General features: G+C 53.9%; 1 protein-coding gene across 5 annotated transcripts in view; it reads left to right on the top strand.

Moving 5' to 3' along the window:
- Positions 1–17,990, top strand: part of LGR6 (leucine rich repeat containing G protein-coupled receptor 6) — a 121,419-nt gene that overhangs the window by 17,206 nt on the left and 86,223 nt on the right. For 2 of the 5 annotated variants that reach the window (XM_045456480.1, XM_045456479.1), the window contains exons 2-3: positions 10,287–10,358; positions 13,779–13,850. In XM_045456480.1, coding sequence (XP_045312436.1) covers positions 10,287–10,358; positions 13,779–13,850 — 144 coding nt within the window. Of the gene's footprint in view, positions 1–40; positions 267–383; positions 501–535; positions 707–10,286; positions 10,359–13,778; positions 13,851–17,990 lie in introns of those variants that run through there. The other 3 variants (XM_045456481.1, XM_045456482.1, XM_045456483.1) reach the window with 3 other exon arrangements.

Raw genomic sequence — 17,990 nt, 5'->3', positions numbered from 1 at the left:
ATGCCCTCCCCCTCCCCTCCCCTCCCCTCCGCCTCCCTGCCCCATTTCCGTTGTGACCCTACTGTGCTGCTCCCCCAGGAGGCAGGGCTCTGGGGGTTGAATGCGGGGGAGAGGGGAGATGCTAACTAGCATCTATATGCCACTTGGGAGGCACAGTCACTACCCCCAACACACAAGGACACTCTCACGCAACCCTCACAATTCCCGTAAGAGAAACCGTGGCATAACGCGTTAGAGATGCAGAAACCGAAGCTCAAAGAGGAAAGGTAACTTGTTCAATGTCAAACAACCAGTAGGTGGTGGGGCCAAGTCACAAACTCAGGCAGGCTGACACTGTAGCCCACAAACTACTACACCCTAATGGAAGGCGCGGAACTCTGTTCAGTTCAACTGCAGCATGACGGAGTGAGGCTAGACTTCGGGAGGGACTCCTTGCCGGGCAGGGATGTTAGATCTAGATCTTGTATCTAGTCTTTCTACAAGTCTGATGAACCAAACAGGTAAGGGGTTGGAGAAGAGAGTAGGTTGTTGGGGCACAAGCCACAATGTAGGACACAGGCAGCAGGACAGGAGAGAATCAGCAAGAAGGAGGCAGGAATCGCCCTGGGGACCGGGCATGCGGGACCTCAGGGGCCTGACGGGGCTCCGGATGGCAGGACTGCCCTCCCACCCCCACCGTGGCCGACTGGTGGTGAGCAACAGCAAGGTGAGGCGAGCCAGCCCAGGTGGGCTTGGAGGAGGGGAGCTGAGTTCCAGAAAGTTCCACTGGTCCTCGAAGCCCCTGGGAGTGAGACTCAGAGCAAGACACTTCCCCGGGGGGTGGGGCCCTCCTGGGCAGACCTTCATCCCTCTGCATTGTTCCCAGACCTGCAGCCTTGGCCCTGCTTCCGGGCCCTTCCAGCCCCAGGGGCTCACGCTGCCAGTGCCTGCGGAGGACCGAGATGCCTCGCGGTGCGCACCAGCTCCTGTGTGCAGCTGGGTTCAACAGAGCAAAAACGGTGGGGGGTTGGCTCTGCCGTTTATTAACTGTGTGAGGAGATGTGAAGTAACTTAATATTTCCCAGTCCTCCTTTCTTCATTTAAAACGGGAATGAATAATGCTTCACTCCCTGGCTTGATAAAAGGATTAAATGAAATGAGACCGAGGATGTGCCAGAGCTCTATTGAAAGGCATTCAAATAGAGGGGAGCTGGAGAGGCAGAGGGGAGGGGTTGGACACGATTTAGGACTTTGGCATCAGAGGGATCTTGATTTTGCTGAGTCTCATCTGTAAAATGGGTCTGTAAAGCCTTTGGCACAGTGTCTGTCACAGCAAAGGTTCTGAGCTTGGCTTCTGCTCTCTCCCACTAGAGTCAGGTTGAATCTGGGACTGGGTCCGATTTCGAATGCCTCCTGACTAGGGTCTTGGTGCTGCCCCTGGCCGGGGTGGGGGTAGGTGGCAATTGGGTGCTCCTTCTTGTGTCTGTCCATGGAGGTAAGTGGAGTTGCTGGGTTGGGAATAGGAGGAAGGGATCCTAATGTGAAAGGAAAACTTCCATTTGGGATGTGAGGGTTTGGGGGGGGGGAGGGGAGGGAATGTGGTTCTGAATAGAGGGGCCTTTCCTCTGTTTTCCACCCCCCGACACACCCTGCCCCTTTATCGGGTAAAATAAAGGGTAAACGCAGCAGGATCTCAGCTAAACAAACAGGGCTCAGGGCTGTGGTCTGCACACAAAGGGGACTCCCGCCCTCTGGCGGCCCTAGTCCTTCCCACCTGTGCCTCCTCAGCTCCCCACCCCACCCAGCCCTTCTGGGGGCCCTGGGGGGGGAGCTCAGGGATGTCCAGTTCTGAGGAGGGACACATAGTTCTTCCCCGCAGGGAGGTCTTATCCGATGGGATGTCACGGTCCTCTCTAAGGTGCTTCCGGTCTGATAGGGCAGATAGAAGTCACCCATATATTCCCCCGTACAGAAATGATGCCCTTCTAGATGGAGCCAGAGATCAGAATAAGGGCCAGAAAAGATGCTGGCTGGTGAGTGGAGACCAGAGCTTGACCCGATTAAGTGGACAGGTCCCCAGATGCATAGCCACTGCTGCCTTCCCTTGCTAGGTTTATGCTCTACCCTCCTCCTGCACATCTGTCTTACATACCTCCTCAGTCTTCCTGGCCAGGGTCTGCCCATGGCATGCTCAGCCATCCTTGCTGCATAGAAAATGGACCTTGAAGCTGGTGGTGGCGACGGCGCGTGTGTGTGTCTGTGTGTGTGACAAACACAGGTAACTGGGAGTCATGGAGAATCTCCCAGCCTGTGTGGGGAGACCAGGCACATGAATGAGCAATCCGAGACTAGGAGATGACAGTTTGTAGTCTAGGACAGGATTGTGTGGCCCAACTCTGTGACTGAACCCTCTGAGACCGGAGTCAAAAGGCTATACGAATTAGACTGAGGAGGCCCTGTGACACTCCAGCTGCTTGGTCCCAGCACTCGCCACTCAGGCTTGTAATTGTCCACGGTCTTGTCCTTGTTCCAACTGGACTGGGCTCTTTGAGGTCAGGGATCATACATTGGCCTCCTGGCTGTGCCGTCAGAATTTGAGGAGACCTACACCGTACAGATGAAATAGCAATGCCACCCTGGAGTGACATTACCTGACTTCTGTGGTCTTTTCACCCAGGGCTAAAACTAAAACCAAAAACCAAACAAATGAAAAAAACCCTTCTACTTTTCTCTCACCTGACTTCTAAGAATGTCTCCTGCCCAGGGCACCTGGGGGGCTCAGTCGGTTAAGCGTCTGAGTTTGGCTCAGGTCACGATCTCACAGTCATGGGTTCGAGCACCGCATCAGGCTCTGTGCTGACGACTCAGAGCCTGGAGCCTGCTTCGGATTCTGTGTCTCCCCCTCTCTTTGTTCCTCCCCAGCTCGTGCTCTCTCTCTCTCTCTCTCTCTCTCTCTCAAAAATAAATCAACATTAAAAATGTCTCCTTCCCTTGCCCTTATCCCTCCCTGCCCTACCTGAATTAATTGGGTCACCTGACAATGATGCTCTGGGTTTCCTGTATCTCCCTGGTTCAGTCTGACTTGAGCAAGCCTGGCCGTTGCTTAGCAACCACAGGGGACCTTCTCTCCCCTTACAAATGAGCTCCAAGTCCAGGTGCCAGGACCTCCCCGTCCAGCTCTCCAGCTTCTCTCTTACTGTCCACGACTCGCCTCCGTTCCCTGCCCTCCTGCCACTCCAGGCAGGCTGGGAGACATGGTTGTTATAAACAAGGGAGCCAGAACATGACACGATGAAGCAATAGCCCTTTTATTTAAAACTACAGCACTTTTCTCACTTTGTGCAAAGCCTAAGAGAATGTGCTGTGCTGTCATGTGTGTGAAGACAGATACACTTTATCCTGATTGGAGTACACTCCCTTGTTTGGAAATCTGGGAAAATTGCAGAAATCCAAGAGAACTTTGTGTTAACGAGTGTGCTTAGAATCTCAAAGACAGCAAGTACCACGTCATCTCTGATAAGGAGGTGCCATCTAGGGGAATCAACTGGGCAGGGAACGCTGCTTTAGAAAACCCAAGACCAATGTGGTGGGGTGGAAAGAGCATCGCCCTGGGGCTTAGGAGACCTAGTTCTCACTGCCATTAACTTGCTCTGTGACCTTAGGTAACTTTGTCCAGCTTTGGAAATTTCCTCGTTTGGAAACTGATATCGAGCGCAGGAAGAGGGAAGCACCTTTCATTCACGGGGTGTTTCGAAATGCGTGGGGTGTTCTGGAGGGTCGCAACAACTGGGAGATGCTACCCGCATAAGGAGGGATGCTAACAGCCCCGCAGGGAATGACCAGTCCGGTCCTCCCTGCCGATGAACCCCTTCCCCCACTGTGTAACTCGGGGTGTTCTCTGGATGCCTTCCGCTCCGAGCTCAGTTCTGCAAGCTACTCATGTCTCATATACACCCCACCCTCATTTCTGCCCCAGGAGGCCAGCCTGGTTTACCCTATCCCCGTTCTGTGCTTCTCTCTTAGTCTCGAGTCTGGACACACACTTTTAATTGGGATAGTGGCTGCAGGAGCAGCTTGTAAACCACAAAGCAGAGTACATATGTGGGTTTTTTGTTGTTACTCTGTGAGTAAACAATCCTTCCCCAGCAACACTGTAAACTCCTCCGGGGCCCAGACCCTGCCCTGTGCTTTGTCTCTGTCCCCTGCCTAGCACTGTGTCCAGAGCACCGCAGCCAGTCAGGAAATAATGACCTGTAGGGCTGGAAGAGACCTTCGTACTGGCCTAATTGAACCAGGTTCCCTGATTCCAGATTTCGTGTTCTTTCCTCTTCACCCTGTCACCTGCCTCTCTTGTTGACAGAAGAATTCAGCAAGTATTCTCTGAGCACCGGATGGTCCCCGTGGCAGCCAGCCTATCTCCTGGCCCTTTTCGGGGGGAAGGAACCCCCTCCCCATTGGGCTATTTCTACACTGGCTTGTCCTGCTCCCTACCACCCCCCGACCGTTGCCCTGAAGGGAAAAGGCCAAAGAGAAACCTGATGGTCCACTGTAGGTGTCTGAGGGATCCTTCAGAGGAGGGCCCCACTCTGGCCTTTTCTAGAGGATGCTGAATTAAGAGACGAGTGAACATTGTTAGCGACAGGTCCCGTGGATGGTGCATCAGATTGGAACTAACCACCGACTAGGTTCTTTTTAGAGGGTATGCCCTCAAAGAGCAGCGGGAGAAAGTCAAATCAGACAACAGGAAGAACTCCCTGAGAGCGAGGGTTGTCAGCCCCGGGAAGAGAAGCTGGGGAAGGCAGCGTCATCTATCTCCATCGGTCATGCGGTCTCTGGATGTTTATTGCACACTCCTATTTGCCAGGTGTCCCGCTAGGACTGGAGGGTACAGAGAGGACTAAGATTAAGTCCTCGCCTTGAAGAGGCTCATAGTCCTATGGGTCATTATATACTAATCATTATAATTCAGTTGGATGAGTGGAATATTAATAAGGCATATTTATTAAGTACTATGTTTTCCATTTAGTAACTCGGGTAATTCTCACTACAACTAGTGTGAGGCAAGTACTATTATTAGCCCCCTTTCCCAGATGGGAAAATGGAGGCTTAGAGATGTCAAGTGGCATGGCCAGGATCACGCAGCTAATTAGCCTTGTGCTGGGGTAATAATGAAGGCGGGTGCCGTGCTAGGTGCATGGCAGGAGCTCAGAAATCATCGCTGAGGGAGTGTGGACAAAATATTGTAGACGCACAGGGGGTGCCACACTACCTCTGCCTGAAGGGGCTGGGGCAAGCACTCATCAGGGAGGTGACCTTGGGGCGTAGCCATGCCTGGGAACAGGGGTTCGTCTCCTGGTCACTCTACCCGCCTTTTCCCGGCTGCAGAGACAGGCAACCTTAGCCCACAGTGGAGACAACACCAAAGGGGGCCCAGCTTCCTGGGCATCTTCTCCAGCCAGGTGGGGACAGTCCTCCAGGCCTGTCCCAGCAGAACCCAGGGGCTTCGCCTTTCTCTGTTTCTTCTCCCAAAGGAAAAATGCAAACAGAACAATTTGCCAGCGCCCTTGGGTATCAGCCAGATTTCCGGGGGGGAGTGGGGTGGGGGGGAGGGAGGGTCTCCTGTTACCCCACCCCCCTCCAGTTTCCGGTTTTGCTGCTCTCTGTCCCCTCAGTTCCCTAGCATCCTCCCTCTTATCAAACCCTGTTCCTTGTCTCCCTGGTGACACTGCCTCACCCAGCTTCCTTGGGTGGTCCGGTTGCCTCACAGGGTAAAGCTCTGAGAACATTTTCCTAAAGTGCAGCCAGAAACTTCCACTTCCTGTGCCCAGGGCTGCCCCTCACTTCTCTCCCCTCCCTCCTCCTCCTGCCAGCCTCGCCCCACTGACCCTCTCCTGCCCACTCCCCCTTCCCACGCGTGGCTGTGTCCAGCTACAAGAACATATAGCCCCTCTGGATACCGCAAGAAAACTTCTGAATGGGGCTGTAACCCATTCTCTGAATCCCCTGGCATTTTGATTGAGAGAAGCAATTTGCAGGGCTCACTGCAAAATGAAAATGTGGTGCCTCTTTGTTCAAAATGTATTAAGGATTTCAAAATGACAACAGGAGAAAATTGAACTAAGCCGGACCCTTCTGAGTGTGGGTGTCTGTGCGACTGCACAGGTCGCACGCCCACACAGGTCACACGCCCAGGAAGCCGGTTCTGTAGAGCTGCAATGTGTGCATGTGTGTGTGTGTGTGGTGTGTGTGTGCGTGCACACGTGTGTATTTTTAGTAGCGATGGGGTGAGGGGAGTGGAGCAGGCATCGGGATCTCAATCAGCCACACGTTAGACCCCCAAACAGCATCACTGAGCAGCCTGTGTCCCTTCCTGGGGCCAACAGCACGCTGGGATAGACCAGAGAAGGGACCTGAAGCCAAGAGAAGGAACTGGGCTTGCCAGAGGTCACACAGCCAAGAAAGGTTTTCCAACCACAGGAGTGAGACTTGAGTCAGCCTCTTTGTTTCTCCCAAGGAATATCTTTTTTATTTATTTTTAAACATTTTTTAAAGCTTTTTTTTTTTTTTTGATAGCAGGGAGGGGAAGGCAGAGAGAGAGGGAGAGAGAGAGAATCCCAAGCAGTCTCCATGCTGTCAGCACAGAGCACGATGTGGGGGGCTTGATCCCACGACCCTGAGATCATGTCCTGGGCCAAAATCAAGAGTTGGATGGTTAACCGACTGAGCCACCCAGGCGCCCCTCTCCCAAAGAATTTCTATCTTTATAACGTGTGATGCTCTGAGAAAGTTTGTGACTTTTAACAGTACAATACTCTAATGTGCACACGGACAGATACACACGTGCGTCCTCACACGCATGGCACACACATGCCCAGCACCCTACAAGACAAGCACGTCCAAGAACTCATGAGCCCAATATGTGCCCCCGCCCTTGTAGATGCTTGCAAGTTCATACAGCCGAGCAAATGCAGCCACAGCCAAACCCTAGGCACCCCCGGGATCAGAAGCCCTCTTATTTCCCCTGGGTACAAGTATGGCCTGAATGTGCTCTCTGGCTTGCACCAGGACAGCTGAGCCCCCAGGAAAGTCATATCGCAGAGCCACCACTGCACAGGACAACCCCTGTGTTGAGAGTTCCTGCATGGTGACTCCCTCCCGGAGACGGCCCAGGCACCCCCCACCCCCGCCCCGCCACCACCCTAACGCCAAGCAGGGCCCAGCGCCTCTTGCCAGGGCCCTTCGCCATTCCCAAGGCCTGTGGCATCGGAGGATCTCGGCTTTGAAACTTGCACCTCCCTCTCTCAGCTGCCACGTTCCTCTTCCTTCCCCTTTCCTGGGCACCAGCCCCACCCCTTGCCTTCTGTGAAAGGGCCAGGTCTGAATGGAGCTCCCCCCCGAATTTGAAATCCACCCTCCCGCCCCCCCCCCCCCCCCCCCCCCCCCGCCACCTTACAGAGCCCTGCAGCTGGGTCATGTGTTGTCTTGGGCAGGATGTGGGGGCGGGCGGGGGGGTGCAGGCCCCCTCCTCCCCAGGGGAGAACAATGAGGCCGCTAGTCGGGGTGGTGGGGCGGAGGGCGTGGGGTGGGTGCATGGAGCCACATCAGAGCCTCTGAGGTGCGGCCCCTGGAGGGACAGCTGAGTGATGAGGCCTGAGTCACATGCCCCGTGTGCTCCTTGAACTCCCGCTCCCGCTCCTGCGGAGACATGTCCAGAAGTGCACAGTGTAAATATTTAGAGGTAATCGTTTTTGTGGCACCTTGTGCCTCCCTGCCTGGCTGAGAATGAGCCAGGCCCAGGACGCGAGGGGGAGGAGTCCAGTCAGATGCAGGTTCCGTGGGCCTCGCCATTCTTTCCCTGGCCACGGTCCGGTGCACCCCTACATCTTTACCTCTCCGCCGGAACCCTGGGCTGGCGGAGCCTGGAAACACCCCGAGAACCAAACTCTGACATGAAATCCACCAAAGACCCTTCTCGGCTCTGCACCATCAGCACCCCAGCAACACCTTCTGCCTAGCCCTCTTTCTGGATGGGGCAGGCCCAGGGATGGCCCTCCTGTCCCCACATGGAGCGGGGAGCGAGCTGCGGACAAGAGGCAGCCCAGAGCTCAGCCTGCCAGTTCCTTGGCTCTACTCTGAACAGAATGTCTTCCTTCTTCAGAGGACATGGCGTCCGGAGGCCAGGCTTTATCAAAGATAAAACATTTGAGACTAAACAGTCTTTTTATAGACTGGAACCAAGCTCCCAAGCACACATTTCCCCACCATCTCCAGCCTGCTTTTCTGAGCACACACAGAAAGCGCCCTCATTTCTTGGGGGAAAATGGAGACACTCAGGTTTGACTGCAAAAGTGCATTCCTAAGGAAGGGAGAAAGCAGCAGGCAGGCCTGGGGGCGGTACCCAGCAATGCGGTGGTCTGCTTTGGGCCCACATCTATACCCCTCAGGGAGGGTGCTGGCAGAGGCGAGAAGCAGCTGTTAAGAGTTTGAAATAGGATGGAACCCAAATGTGAGACACACGCGTGTACTCCGACATTGCTACTCAGCCAGGCACAACCAAGAAGGAAATGCTAACAGAGCAGGGCCAACAAAGAAGGCACCGACTCCTTCCCACCTCCTCCCCCCACCCCCCCTGTTGGTTTAGGACACTTGCCCACAGGTCACTGAGGGACACACGGAGGGAAGAAGGCGTATTTATTGTGTATGTACTATTTGTTAGGCAGTCTGTAAGCATTGGCTCATTTAATCCTTACCAAGGACCCTAGGAGTTTTAGTGTGATTCATCCCATTTTTATGGATGAGGAAACGGAAGGTCATAGTGGTTAAGAGCCCAAGATCTGATAGGTAAGTAGAGGAGAGAGTTGACCTCAGGGCCTTTAAAATCTTTTGTCTTTAATGTTTATTTATTTTTGAGAGAGAGAGAGTGAGCATGCGCACAAGTGGGGGAGGGGCAGAGAGGGGAGGGGCAAAGAGAGAGAGAATCTCAAGTAGTAGGCTCCATACTGTCAGCAGAGAGCCCCTTGCAGTGCTCGAACTCACTAACCATAAGATCATGGCCTGAGCCAAAGTCAGATGCTTAACCCACTGCGCCACCCAGGGGCCCCCACTTCAGGGCCTTTTGACTCCAAAGCTCAATGCTTTTTCCTCTTTGTTTTCTTGAATGTGAAATGGAGATAACAATGGAGTCTACCTTGGGGCTGTTGCAAGAATTACGTGGAATTCTTTGGTTAAAGGTTAGCCTGTGCCTGACACAGTAGGCCTTGCATGTGTGCAAGGCATCATTAGAGGACGGTGACCCTGAAACCACCCACTGGATCTCTCAGATAATATGGGAAGGATGGACTGATCCAAGGTGGGAATCCACGGAGGGATCAGGATCTGCATCCCACGGCTCAGGAATCTAGGCATCTTCTGGAATGTGCTCCAGGTCGGGTCCTCTGGCCGGAGAAAGGCAGGAGTCTGCAGGAGGAAAGTTAACAGGAATGTGGCTGGCAGAGAACTCAGAGGGCAGCAAAATCGCACTGGTTCTGGGATTGAATAAAAAGATGAACCCTCATGGACACTGCAGGGATGAGTGCGTGAATATTGCATGAACCTGCTCTACAGATCGTAATGTCAGGAATCGCTGGGCTTCCGTTTCCCCTTTGGTTAAAAGAAAGCTTGAGGTGTTACTTGTATTCAGTGGCCCCTCCCTTCTGCTCTGAAACCCTATGAGTTGTTCTCCAGCTTCTCCCCTTACCGGAAGGTCAGCCTCCTTCAGAGTCCTAACGACAGCCATTCCTGGGGGAGTCTGGCAGAGGAAGGAGAGAGGCAGAGGGCACAATTGGAAACCATGGAGGGAATGCCCATATGAACCCGGAAGGCCTGACTCCCAGCCCAGTGCTCACTCTTTTTTTTTTTTTTTTAATGTTTATTTATTTTTGAGAGAGAGAGAGAGAGAGAGACAGAGCACCAGTGGGGGAGGGGCGGAGAGAAAGGGAGACAGAATCTGAAGCAGGTCAGCACAGAGCCTGACTCGGAGCTCGGGCCCACAAGCAGTGAGATCATGACCTGAGCTGAAGTCGGACCCTCAACCGCCTGAGCCACCCAGGCGCCCCCCGGTGCTTACTCTTAACGAACGCACCTGCTGTGTGTGGCCAGGCTGGCTTTGGAATTAGATGGCATGGTGTGTGTGTGTGTGTGTGTGTGTGTGTGTGTGTTGGGGGTGCTGTGGGAATGGGGGGCGCCCTCTGTGGGCGTCTGGAGCTGGACAGTGCGGGTTGGGGCCGATGGGCAGCTCACGGCTCCCTTCGCATTTTCTCTCCATGCAGAGACCTGAGCATGAACAACCTCACGGAGCTGCAGCCTGGCCTCTTCCACCACCTGCGCTTCCTGGAGGAGCTGTAAGTAGAGGTCTCGTGGGGCTGGGGGTTGGAACTTTGGGACCACTGAGAGCTGTAGGAGCCAGGGCTCCCCGGGAAGAAGGCTGGAGCTCAAAGGAAAGGGGCTTGGGATGCTGTTCTTGATAGCAGGGTATTCAGCCGATGCCTGGGCCCGCTGTGGACCCCGGGTGCTGTTGTGGGGCCACATTGTATATAGGGACCCTGAAATCTAGCTCTTGTCCTCCCTGCAGTCGGCTCTTATTTGCACCTTCTCCCTCTTTCTGTCAATGGCCGCGTCTCTTCCTGGGGGTCATCTTTGACCTGCCCCCATCCCCCACGTCCGGCTACCAGCCACCATCCTGGTGGTTCTTTCTCTGCAGCACCTCTCACCTCTACCCCTTCTTTACTATTCCCACTGCTACTGCCCTGGGTGTCCACTCACAGCTGGAGGCTGCACCAGCCTCCCAGCTGAGATCTTCTGCCTTCTTACAAATGTACTCTGCACATCTTCAAGGTGCATCTCACCAGCTCAAGAACCTTCTCTGGCTCCCCATTGTCCAAAGGATCCACTTTTTTTTTTTTTTTTTTTTAGAGAAAGAGAGAGTATGAGAGGGGGAGAGGGGCAGAGGGAGAGAGAGAGAGAGACAGGGAGAGAGAGAGAGAGAGAGAGAGAGAGAGAATCTTAAGCAGGCATGGAGCCTGACATGGGGCTCGATCCTACGACCCTGGTATCATGACCTGAGCAGAAGTGAAGAGTCGGATGTTCAATCAACTGAGCCACCCAGGCGCCCCTAAAAGATCCACTTCTAAGACCCTCCCCCAACCTGGCCTAAACCTACCTGGCCAACTTTGCTCCACTGAGACCAGTCACGTTCACCATCCTGGTTTCCGCTCCTGCATTTGAGCAGGAGACTTCCACTCCCACCTGGCATGCCCACCATCTTTTCCTCCACTGGGGCACAAACCATTCCTCTATCATTGCCAAACACAAGGCCCACTTCCTCCACAAAGTCCCCCCTGGTTAACGCCTTCCCACGGCTGTTGTTCTCGCGTGCATAAATCTTCTCTTTGGTTGGAGTGCCCAGCCTGTCTGCTTGGGGAAGCCAGGCCAGTCTGCTCCCCATCCTTGCATTCATCCCAGCCCTGTCCCTAACCTCCACCCACCCCCTGCCCCGCCCCCAGCCTGCTCTTTCTTGGTTTTGCACCACTGTCGATCCGCGGGCCTTTACTAAGGTTTGCTTCAACTGTGCAAAGCGTGGGCTCCTGGCTCTGAAAACACTCGCAGTTCCACCTCCACCCCGGCCCCCCTGCTCCCCTAACAGATTTCCCATCTCCACCCTCGACAGTACTCGCCCCAAAGGCAGTCAGCCTGGCCCTGCTGGAGATAGGATCCCATCAACCCCCAGGGCCACCGCAGGGTTTTCTAGACCACATACTTATTGAGCTCCCCCTCTGTGTGAAAGACAAGCTCAAGGTGCTCAGGAGGAAAACAAGATAGAAGACCTTCCCTCTGCCCTCGGGGAGCTTCCCGGTGAGGCAGCAGATCTATGCCCAGGAGCTAGTAGGTGGGGTGGCAGCTGAGTGTGGGCGCCTGGGGCATTCTGTGTAAGGAAGGGCTCAGGGTGCGGGTGCGGTGGGCTGGCCCACGGAGAAGGAGACTTTTTGGTGGGGAGTAGTAAGCCAGTTTTCTTTCTTTCTTTCTTTCTTTCTTTCTTTCTTTCTTTCTTTCCTTCTTTCCTTCTTTCTTCTTTCTTTTTTTTTTAAAAAAAATTTTTACATTTGTTTATTTTTGAGAAACAGAGTGAGACAAAGCGTGAGCAGGGGAGGGGCAGAGAGAAGAGGGAGATGCAGAATCCGAAGCAGGCTCCAGGCTCCGAGCTATCAGCACAGAGCCTGATGTGGGGCTCAAACCCACAAACGTGAGATCATGACCTGAGCCGAAGTCGGATGCTCAACCAACTGAGACACCCAGGCGCCCTGTTTCTTTCTTCTTTTTAAGTTTCTTTATTTGTTGGAGGTGGGGAGGGGCAGAAAGAGAGGGAGAGAAAGAGAATCTGAAGCATGCTTCCGAACCATGAGATCATGACCTGAGCCGAAATCAAGGGTCCAACTGAGCCACCCAGGGACCCCAAACCAGTTTTCAAAGGAGGTGACAGAATGAGGGGCAGCCAGGGGCCTTCTAAGGTGGAGTGAAAGGCAGGTGTGAAGGCTGAGGAGCTGGGGCAGGTGATCTATACACCCTGAGAACCGAAGGCTGGTCCTTCTACCTTTAGGTCCCTGCAAAGGGCTTGGGCCCATTTTAAAGTTACCATCTCTAGGACCCTTCCATGGCGAATGCCCCCCTCTAGAATCCAAGCTTGGGGACCCCAAATATCATGATGTCTTTCCACACATTTTTGTTTTGTTTTTAAAAAAATTTTTAATATTTATTTATACTTTTGAGGGGGAGGAGGGGCAGAGAGAGAGAGAGGGAGACAAAGAATCTGAGAAGCAGGATCCAGGCTCCAAGATGTCAGTACGGAGCCCGATGAGGGCTCGAACTCACGAACCAACCGTGAGATCATGATCTGAGCCGAAGGTGGACACTTAGCCGACTGAACCACCCAGGCCCCCCTTCTTTCGTTTTTTAAACAACAAATGCCAAATAACAAGATTCTTAACAAAGATATATTTAAAAAAAAGAAAGAAAAAACAGCTTTAGAGGTATGTCAGCCTGTATATTGGCAGCCTCTCTGTAGGAACTGAGGTGCATAATAATGTCACTGGGGACTCGGGAGCTCCCAAGTGCCTTCCGCATCATCCACGGTTCAACTCTGTTCAGTCCGGTTTGGGCATTAAGTATATTCCGTCACATTTGCTCCTTTTAGAACTGGCGATCACCCCATGACAAATGTGGAGACGCCTAATTAGACCCGAATGTTAAGCTAATTCCCAAACCCCATTTCCTAACCCTCCTGGATTAGCGTGGGTTAGCTGTGTCGCTGAGGGCATGGGGAGACAAGGTCCCACCCTGTCTGTGCCCAGCCCTCCCTTGGTGACGGGATGCAGTGCAGTCCGGCAGGTGAGGGCAGTGGTGGGTAATCCAGGTTGGCAGGGGACGGGACGGGACACCGTGGAGCGGGAAGAACAGGACCGTGGAAGTGAGTGAGGTCCGAGTGAGAACACCAAGTTGGGCACTGCCTATCTCTGTCACCCTTAGAGGAAAGAACTTGACCCCTCAGAAATTCCTCCTTTGAAATTTGGGGATAATGCTAGGCACCACGCAGGGTAATTGTGAGCGGCGAGAATGGGCGTGTGAGGTATTGAACACATTGTAGATCTCAGTAAGTAGTTTTCACCCCTGCCTTCCCCTCCCAGATCCCCGAGATGCTGACGAAGGGAAGGCAGTCACCCCCTGTGGGTTCCCTGCCGACATCACTGACCCTTCTTCCTGATTTGCAGGCGGCTCTCAGGGAACCATCTCTCACACATCCCAGGACAAGCATTCTCTGGCCTCTACAGCCTGAAAATCCTGTAAGTATAAGTAATCCCCATTTTACACAGAGATGTGAGTCTCGATTCGTCACAAGCTTGCTAATTTCCTCAACTTTACTTTTCATTTTAATTGTGATTTCCCTAGCTTTGCTTTCACCTTTTTTATAACAAACCTTCTGATCTGTGAACGAACATTTAATTGCACCGGATAGTTATGGCAGCCCTCCAGGGAGGTGAAGTGTGTGTATGTGTATGCGTATGTGCGTGTGTGTGTGTGTGTGTGTGTGTGTGTGTGATGTGAATAGCGGCCAGCAGCATAGGTCTTTGCTCTCTCTGAGACATCTCAGGCCAGGGGAAGAGGAATCCAGACTGGATTTCCTTGCCCGTTCTTTCTCCTGAGACCCAACCTTTCTCTGCAGCTACAGCTCTGAGTCCCCATTCCCGGTGTAAATATCTCGCTGCCTTTGGTTTTCAGGCTCCTTCGTCCCGGCTCCTTTCGTCTTTCCTTTAAAGCAAGAGGAAGCTGAGAGTTGGAGAGGACCTTATGTTATTTCACTAACTTTGCCCCTTGCTACTCAACCACTGGTTCCTTCTAGAGAAGGGAAAGCTGAGACACCTATCTCCTTTCATCCCAATCCGTGGCTCACTTTGTCCCAGCCAAGACTGCCTCCCACAAGGCCCCCTTCATGTTCGTACGATGAGTGAGGCTGAGAGGACGTAGAGGGAAGTGGGTGCACAGAGTCTGAGGTGGGTAGGAGAGGTTCCTGGGGAGGCACATCACCACAGGGGCTGTTGAGGATCTGGAAGGCTGATCCTGGAGTAGTAGATTGAGCACTTGGAGCTTTCCCATACTGGTGAGCCATTCCCCAGCGCTGCTACTCCCTCGGCCCTCACTTGACCTACGGATCTTCTTTGTACGGTTGAGCAGGATGTTGCCTGCACAAGAGCATCTGGCTGAATGGGTAAGAAGGGGGCTTAAATACAGTCCTGTGCCTGGGTTGGGGCCATTTCCATCTAGAAAAGAATATCTTTTCTAATTTGTTTTTTATGGGCTAGTAATGGCCCCGCCCCTTGGCCTATGGCTTCAAGCTTTTCGATGATCAACAAACAGTCCATGGTCCATGGTTAAGCACTTTCTTCTTTTTTAAAAAAATTTTTTTAATGCTTATTTGTTATTTTTTAGAGAGACAGAGCACAAGTGGGGAGGAGCAGAGAGAGAGGGAGACACAGAATCTGAAGCAGGCTCCAGGCTCGGAGCTGTCAGCACAGAGCCCGACCCGGGGCTCAAACTCACAAACTGCAAGATCATGACCTGAGCCGAAGTCAGAGGCTTAACCGACTGAGCCACCCAGGCGCCCCTAAGCACTTTCTTCTTTTTCATGTTGTTGGTCTCTGACACCTCTGGCCTTTAGCCTCTCTCTGGATCCGCCTCTGAGTCTCTGACTCCAGGCTTGTCCTTCCCTCACCCTCTGCGATGCCCTTGGGTCCTCCAGCGTCTCTCCCCAGCCCCAGTCTCCTTGTCACTGCGGCCTTCCTCTTCTCTGTCTCAGACCTTGCTCTCCCTCCCTCCGCCTCTCTGTGCCCCGCCCCTCACTTCTCCTTCTTCCTGCTCCTCCTCTCAGTCTGTCTTGATCCCCATCAACATTGCTGCCCGGGGGTATGGGGAGGCATCCTGAACCAGACGCACAGTGCAAGCAGCCTGCTTGGTGGCGTGTCTGTGCCCAGTGGCAGGCTCAGACCTGCAGCCAGGATTAGAGAGCGGGCTCTGTTTGCTGGGCCTTCAGAAGATGTGAGACTCCTGTCCCGTTCCTAAGTCTCCGGCTTAGAGATGAGCCTCCTCTTTCTTCTTTGCCTGCATTAGGCAATAAATCAAAGCCTTGGAGAAACCGCAAGACTCCCGCCCCCTTTCTGCAAACTGGCGCCCTTGGCTCAGTGAGCCGGGCGGCCAGGAGAGGCTGCTGGTTGGAGCCCAGGACAGCCAGACCTCCCACACCCCGCTCTGCCGTTGACCCCCCTGTTGCCTCCTCCTCGAAGACCCACCTGGTCCCCCCAAACCTTTGTGTCAGGACTTTGACTGCAGAGTTCTCTACTTTAGAGATGAGTTGGGTCGTCTTGGGAGCTTATTCTCTGACCCGAGTGCTTCACAGCAGGGGATTCTTCTTGCATCTGGGCAGGAAGTACTTTCTGATGTCTCCTGTTGTTTCTTTTGCTGCAGTGTCCTTCCATTTCCAGACCCGTAAGAAAACCAGAGCCGTAAAGCCCACCATCAGCAGAATAATCTCTCTTTGTCCCGGGAGACTGTCACTTTAGCTGCTGTCCTGTCTTCTCTGGGCCTGGGACTCTTACCCGAACTGCGTCTTCCTTTCTCTGAGGCCTGACTCTCCCTGCGGGACACTCTGCCTCCTTGCTCTCAAAAGCGAAGGACGAAAAAGGGAAGGGGGGCTCCCTCTCTGGTCTTCTCCTAAGTGACTCTGGCAGACACCTCCCTCTGTCCTTCCCACCGCAGCCCCACGCCTGACCTGGAGGTATTACTCTTGGATCCTCTCCTTCCTCTGCTGGTTTTCCAACTCTTCAACCCCACAGGCTCTGGTCACCAGGCTGGCATTGAGAGAACCAGCGCTGCGGGGAATTTCCAGCCTCAGGCCTTTTCTCAAGACTACACGTGGGCAGGGGTACCTGGGTGGCTCAGTCGGTTGAGCGTCCGACTTCAGCTCGGGTCATGATCTCACGGTCCGCGAGTTCGGGCCCCGCGTTGGGCTCCGTGCTGACAGCTCAGAGCCTGGAGCCTGCTTCGGATTCTGTGTCTCCCTCTCTCTCTGCCCCTCCCCTGCTCATGCTCTGTCTTTCTCTGTCTCAAAGATAAATAAAAACATTAAAAAAATAATAATAATAATAAAAAGACTGTATGGGGGCATGTGTGTCCTGTAGAGTTATGAAGGCTCCTGCCTCTGAGCTGTCCTGAGGGGAGCACAGTTTTTGTTGCTGCAGGTGTGTGGGAAAGCGCCTGCCCCCTGAGGGCACCTGCCCTGTGTGCCCTATCAGGGTGAGGGCACAGCTGAGGCCAGAGCTCCTGTATCCTGACCCACAGTTTCAGGGTGTGGAGCTGGCCCCTAGGAGGCTGTCATGCCCTAAATGGCTCCTGCCTCAAACAGAGGAAGCAGAAAGGGCAGAAAGAGAGAGAGAGAGAGAAAAGGGAGAGAGGAAGGGGGAGAGAGGAAGAAAGGGAGAGAAAGAGGGAGATAGAGAGGGAGGAAGGGAGAGAGAGAGAGAAAGAGTGAGGGCAGGAGGGAAGGAGAGGGAGAAGAAGAGAGAGAGGGTGGGAGAGAGAAAGATAGAGGGAAGAAGAGAGGGAGAGAGGGAGGGGGTAGAGAGAGGAAAGAGGGAGGGGGAGAGGAAAGGAGAGAGAGAGAGAGAGACAGAGAGTCTACGCGTGTGTGTGCCCCAGCTGCCTCTTCCCTCACAAGTTTCTTCCCCCACAGCTGCCCCTCTCCCAGAGAGCTGCGTGAGGCTTGAACCTTGGTGTCTTTGCTGCTGAGGCCTGCACCCCTGTCTATGCTAGGCTGGTCTGGGCCATCCAGAAAGACTCCCGTCGGGCCTCGGTTGCTTCTCAACAGACCCAGACCTGGGAAACAGAGGGGTTTGACAGTTCAAGGACTTGCCTCCGCTCTAGGCCCTCAAGAGGCTGGGCGAGAGATTTTCCCCAGACTCTCTACTCCTGGTTTGAGCCCCCAAATCTCTGGGAGGCTGTGGCTTGGGGTTCCTGGCTCATGCCATGTTGTTAAAGATTGAGGCTGGAAAAGGGCATCGGGCTGCCTCCAGGAGCTGGGGCTCAAACCCAACGGAAGCCCTGGCCTGAGGCCACAGAGGGGTGGGGAGGAGTGAGAACCTCTCAGGCCCCGCCCCTGAGGGCCTCTCGTGTTGCCCTCATCATGCTGTAGCGAGCGGTCTTAGGTTGACGCTGACTATGCTTACTCTCCTGGCTGGACAGCAGCCATGCCTGGCCCAGAATTGGGGCTCCACTGGTGTTGATGAAATGAACGAACGGACCTAGGGAGGAGAGACTTGTGAGTTGTTTTGGGGGACCCTTCCCCTTGGCTCATGGGAGAAGGCTGCTGGAGGCTCCAGGAACCCAGGGAGACCCTCTGAGCCTTTCTTCTCCAGCAGGTGGGGCCTACTGCC

This window comes from Leopardus geoffroyi, chromosome C3 (assembly GCF_018350155.1).
Source record: "Leopardus geoffroyi isolate Oge1 chromosome C3, O.geoffroyi_Oge1_pat1.0, whole genome shotgun sequence".
Classification (NCBI taxonomy): Eukaryota; Metazoa; Chordata; class Mammalia; order Carnivora; family Felidae; genus Leopardus; species Leopardus geoffroyi.
This window is presented reverse-complemented; position numbering and strand designations above follow the sequence as displayed.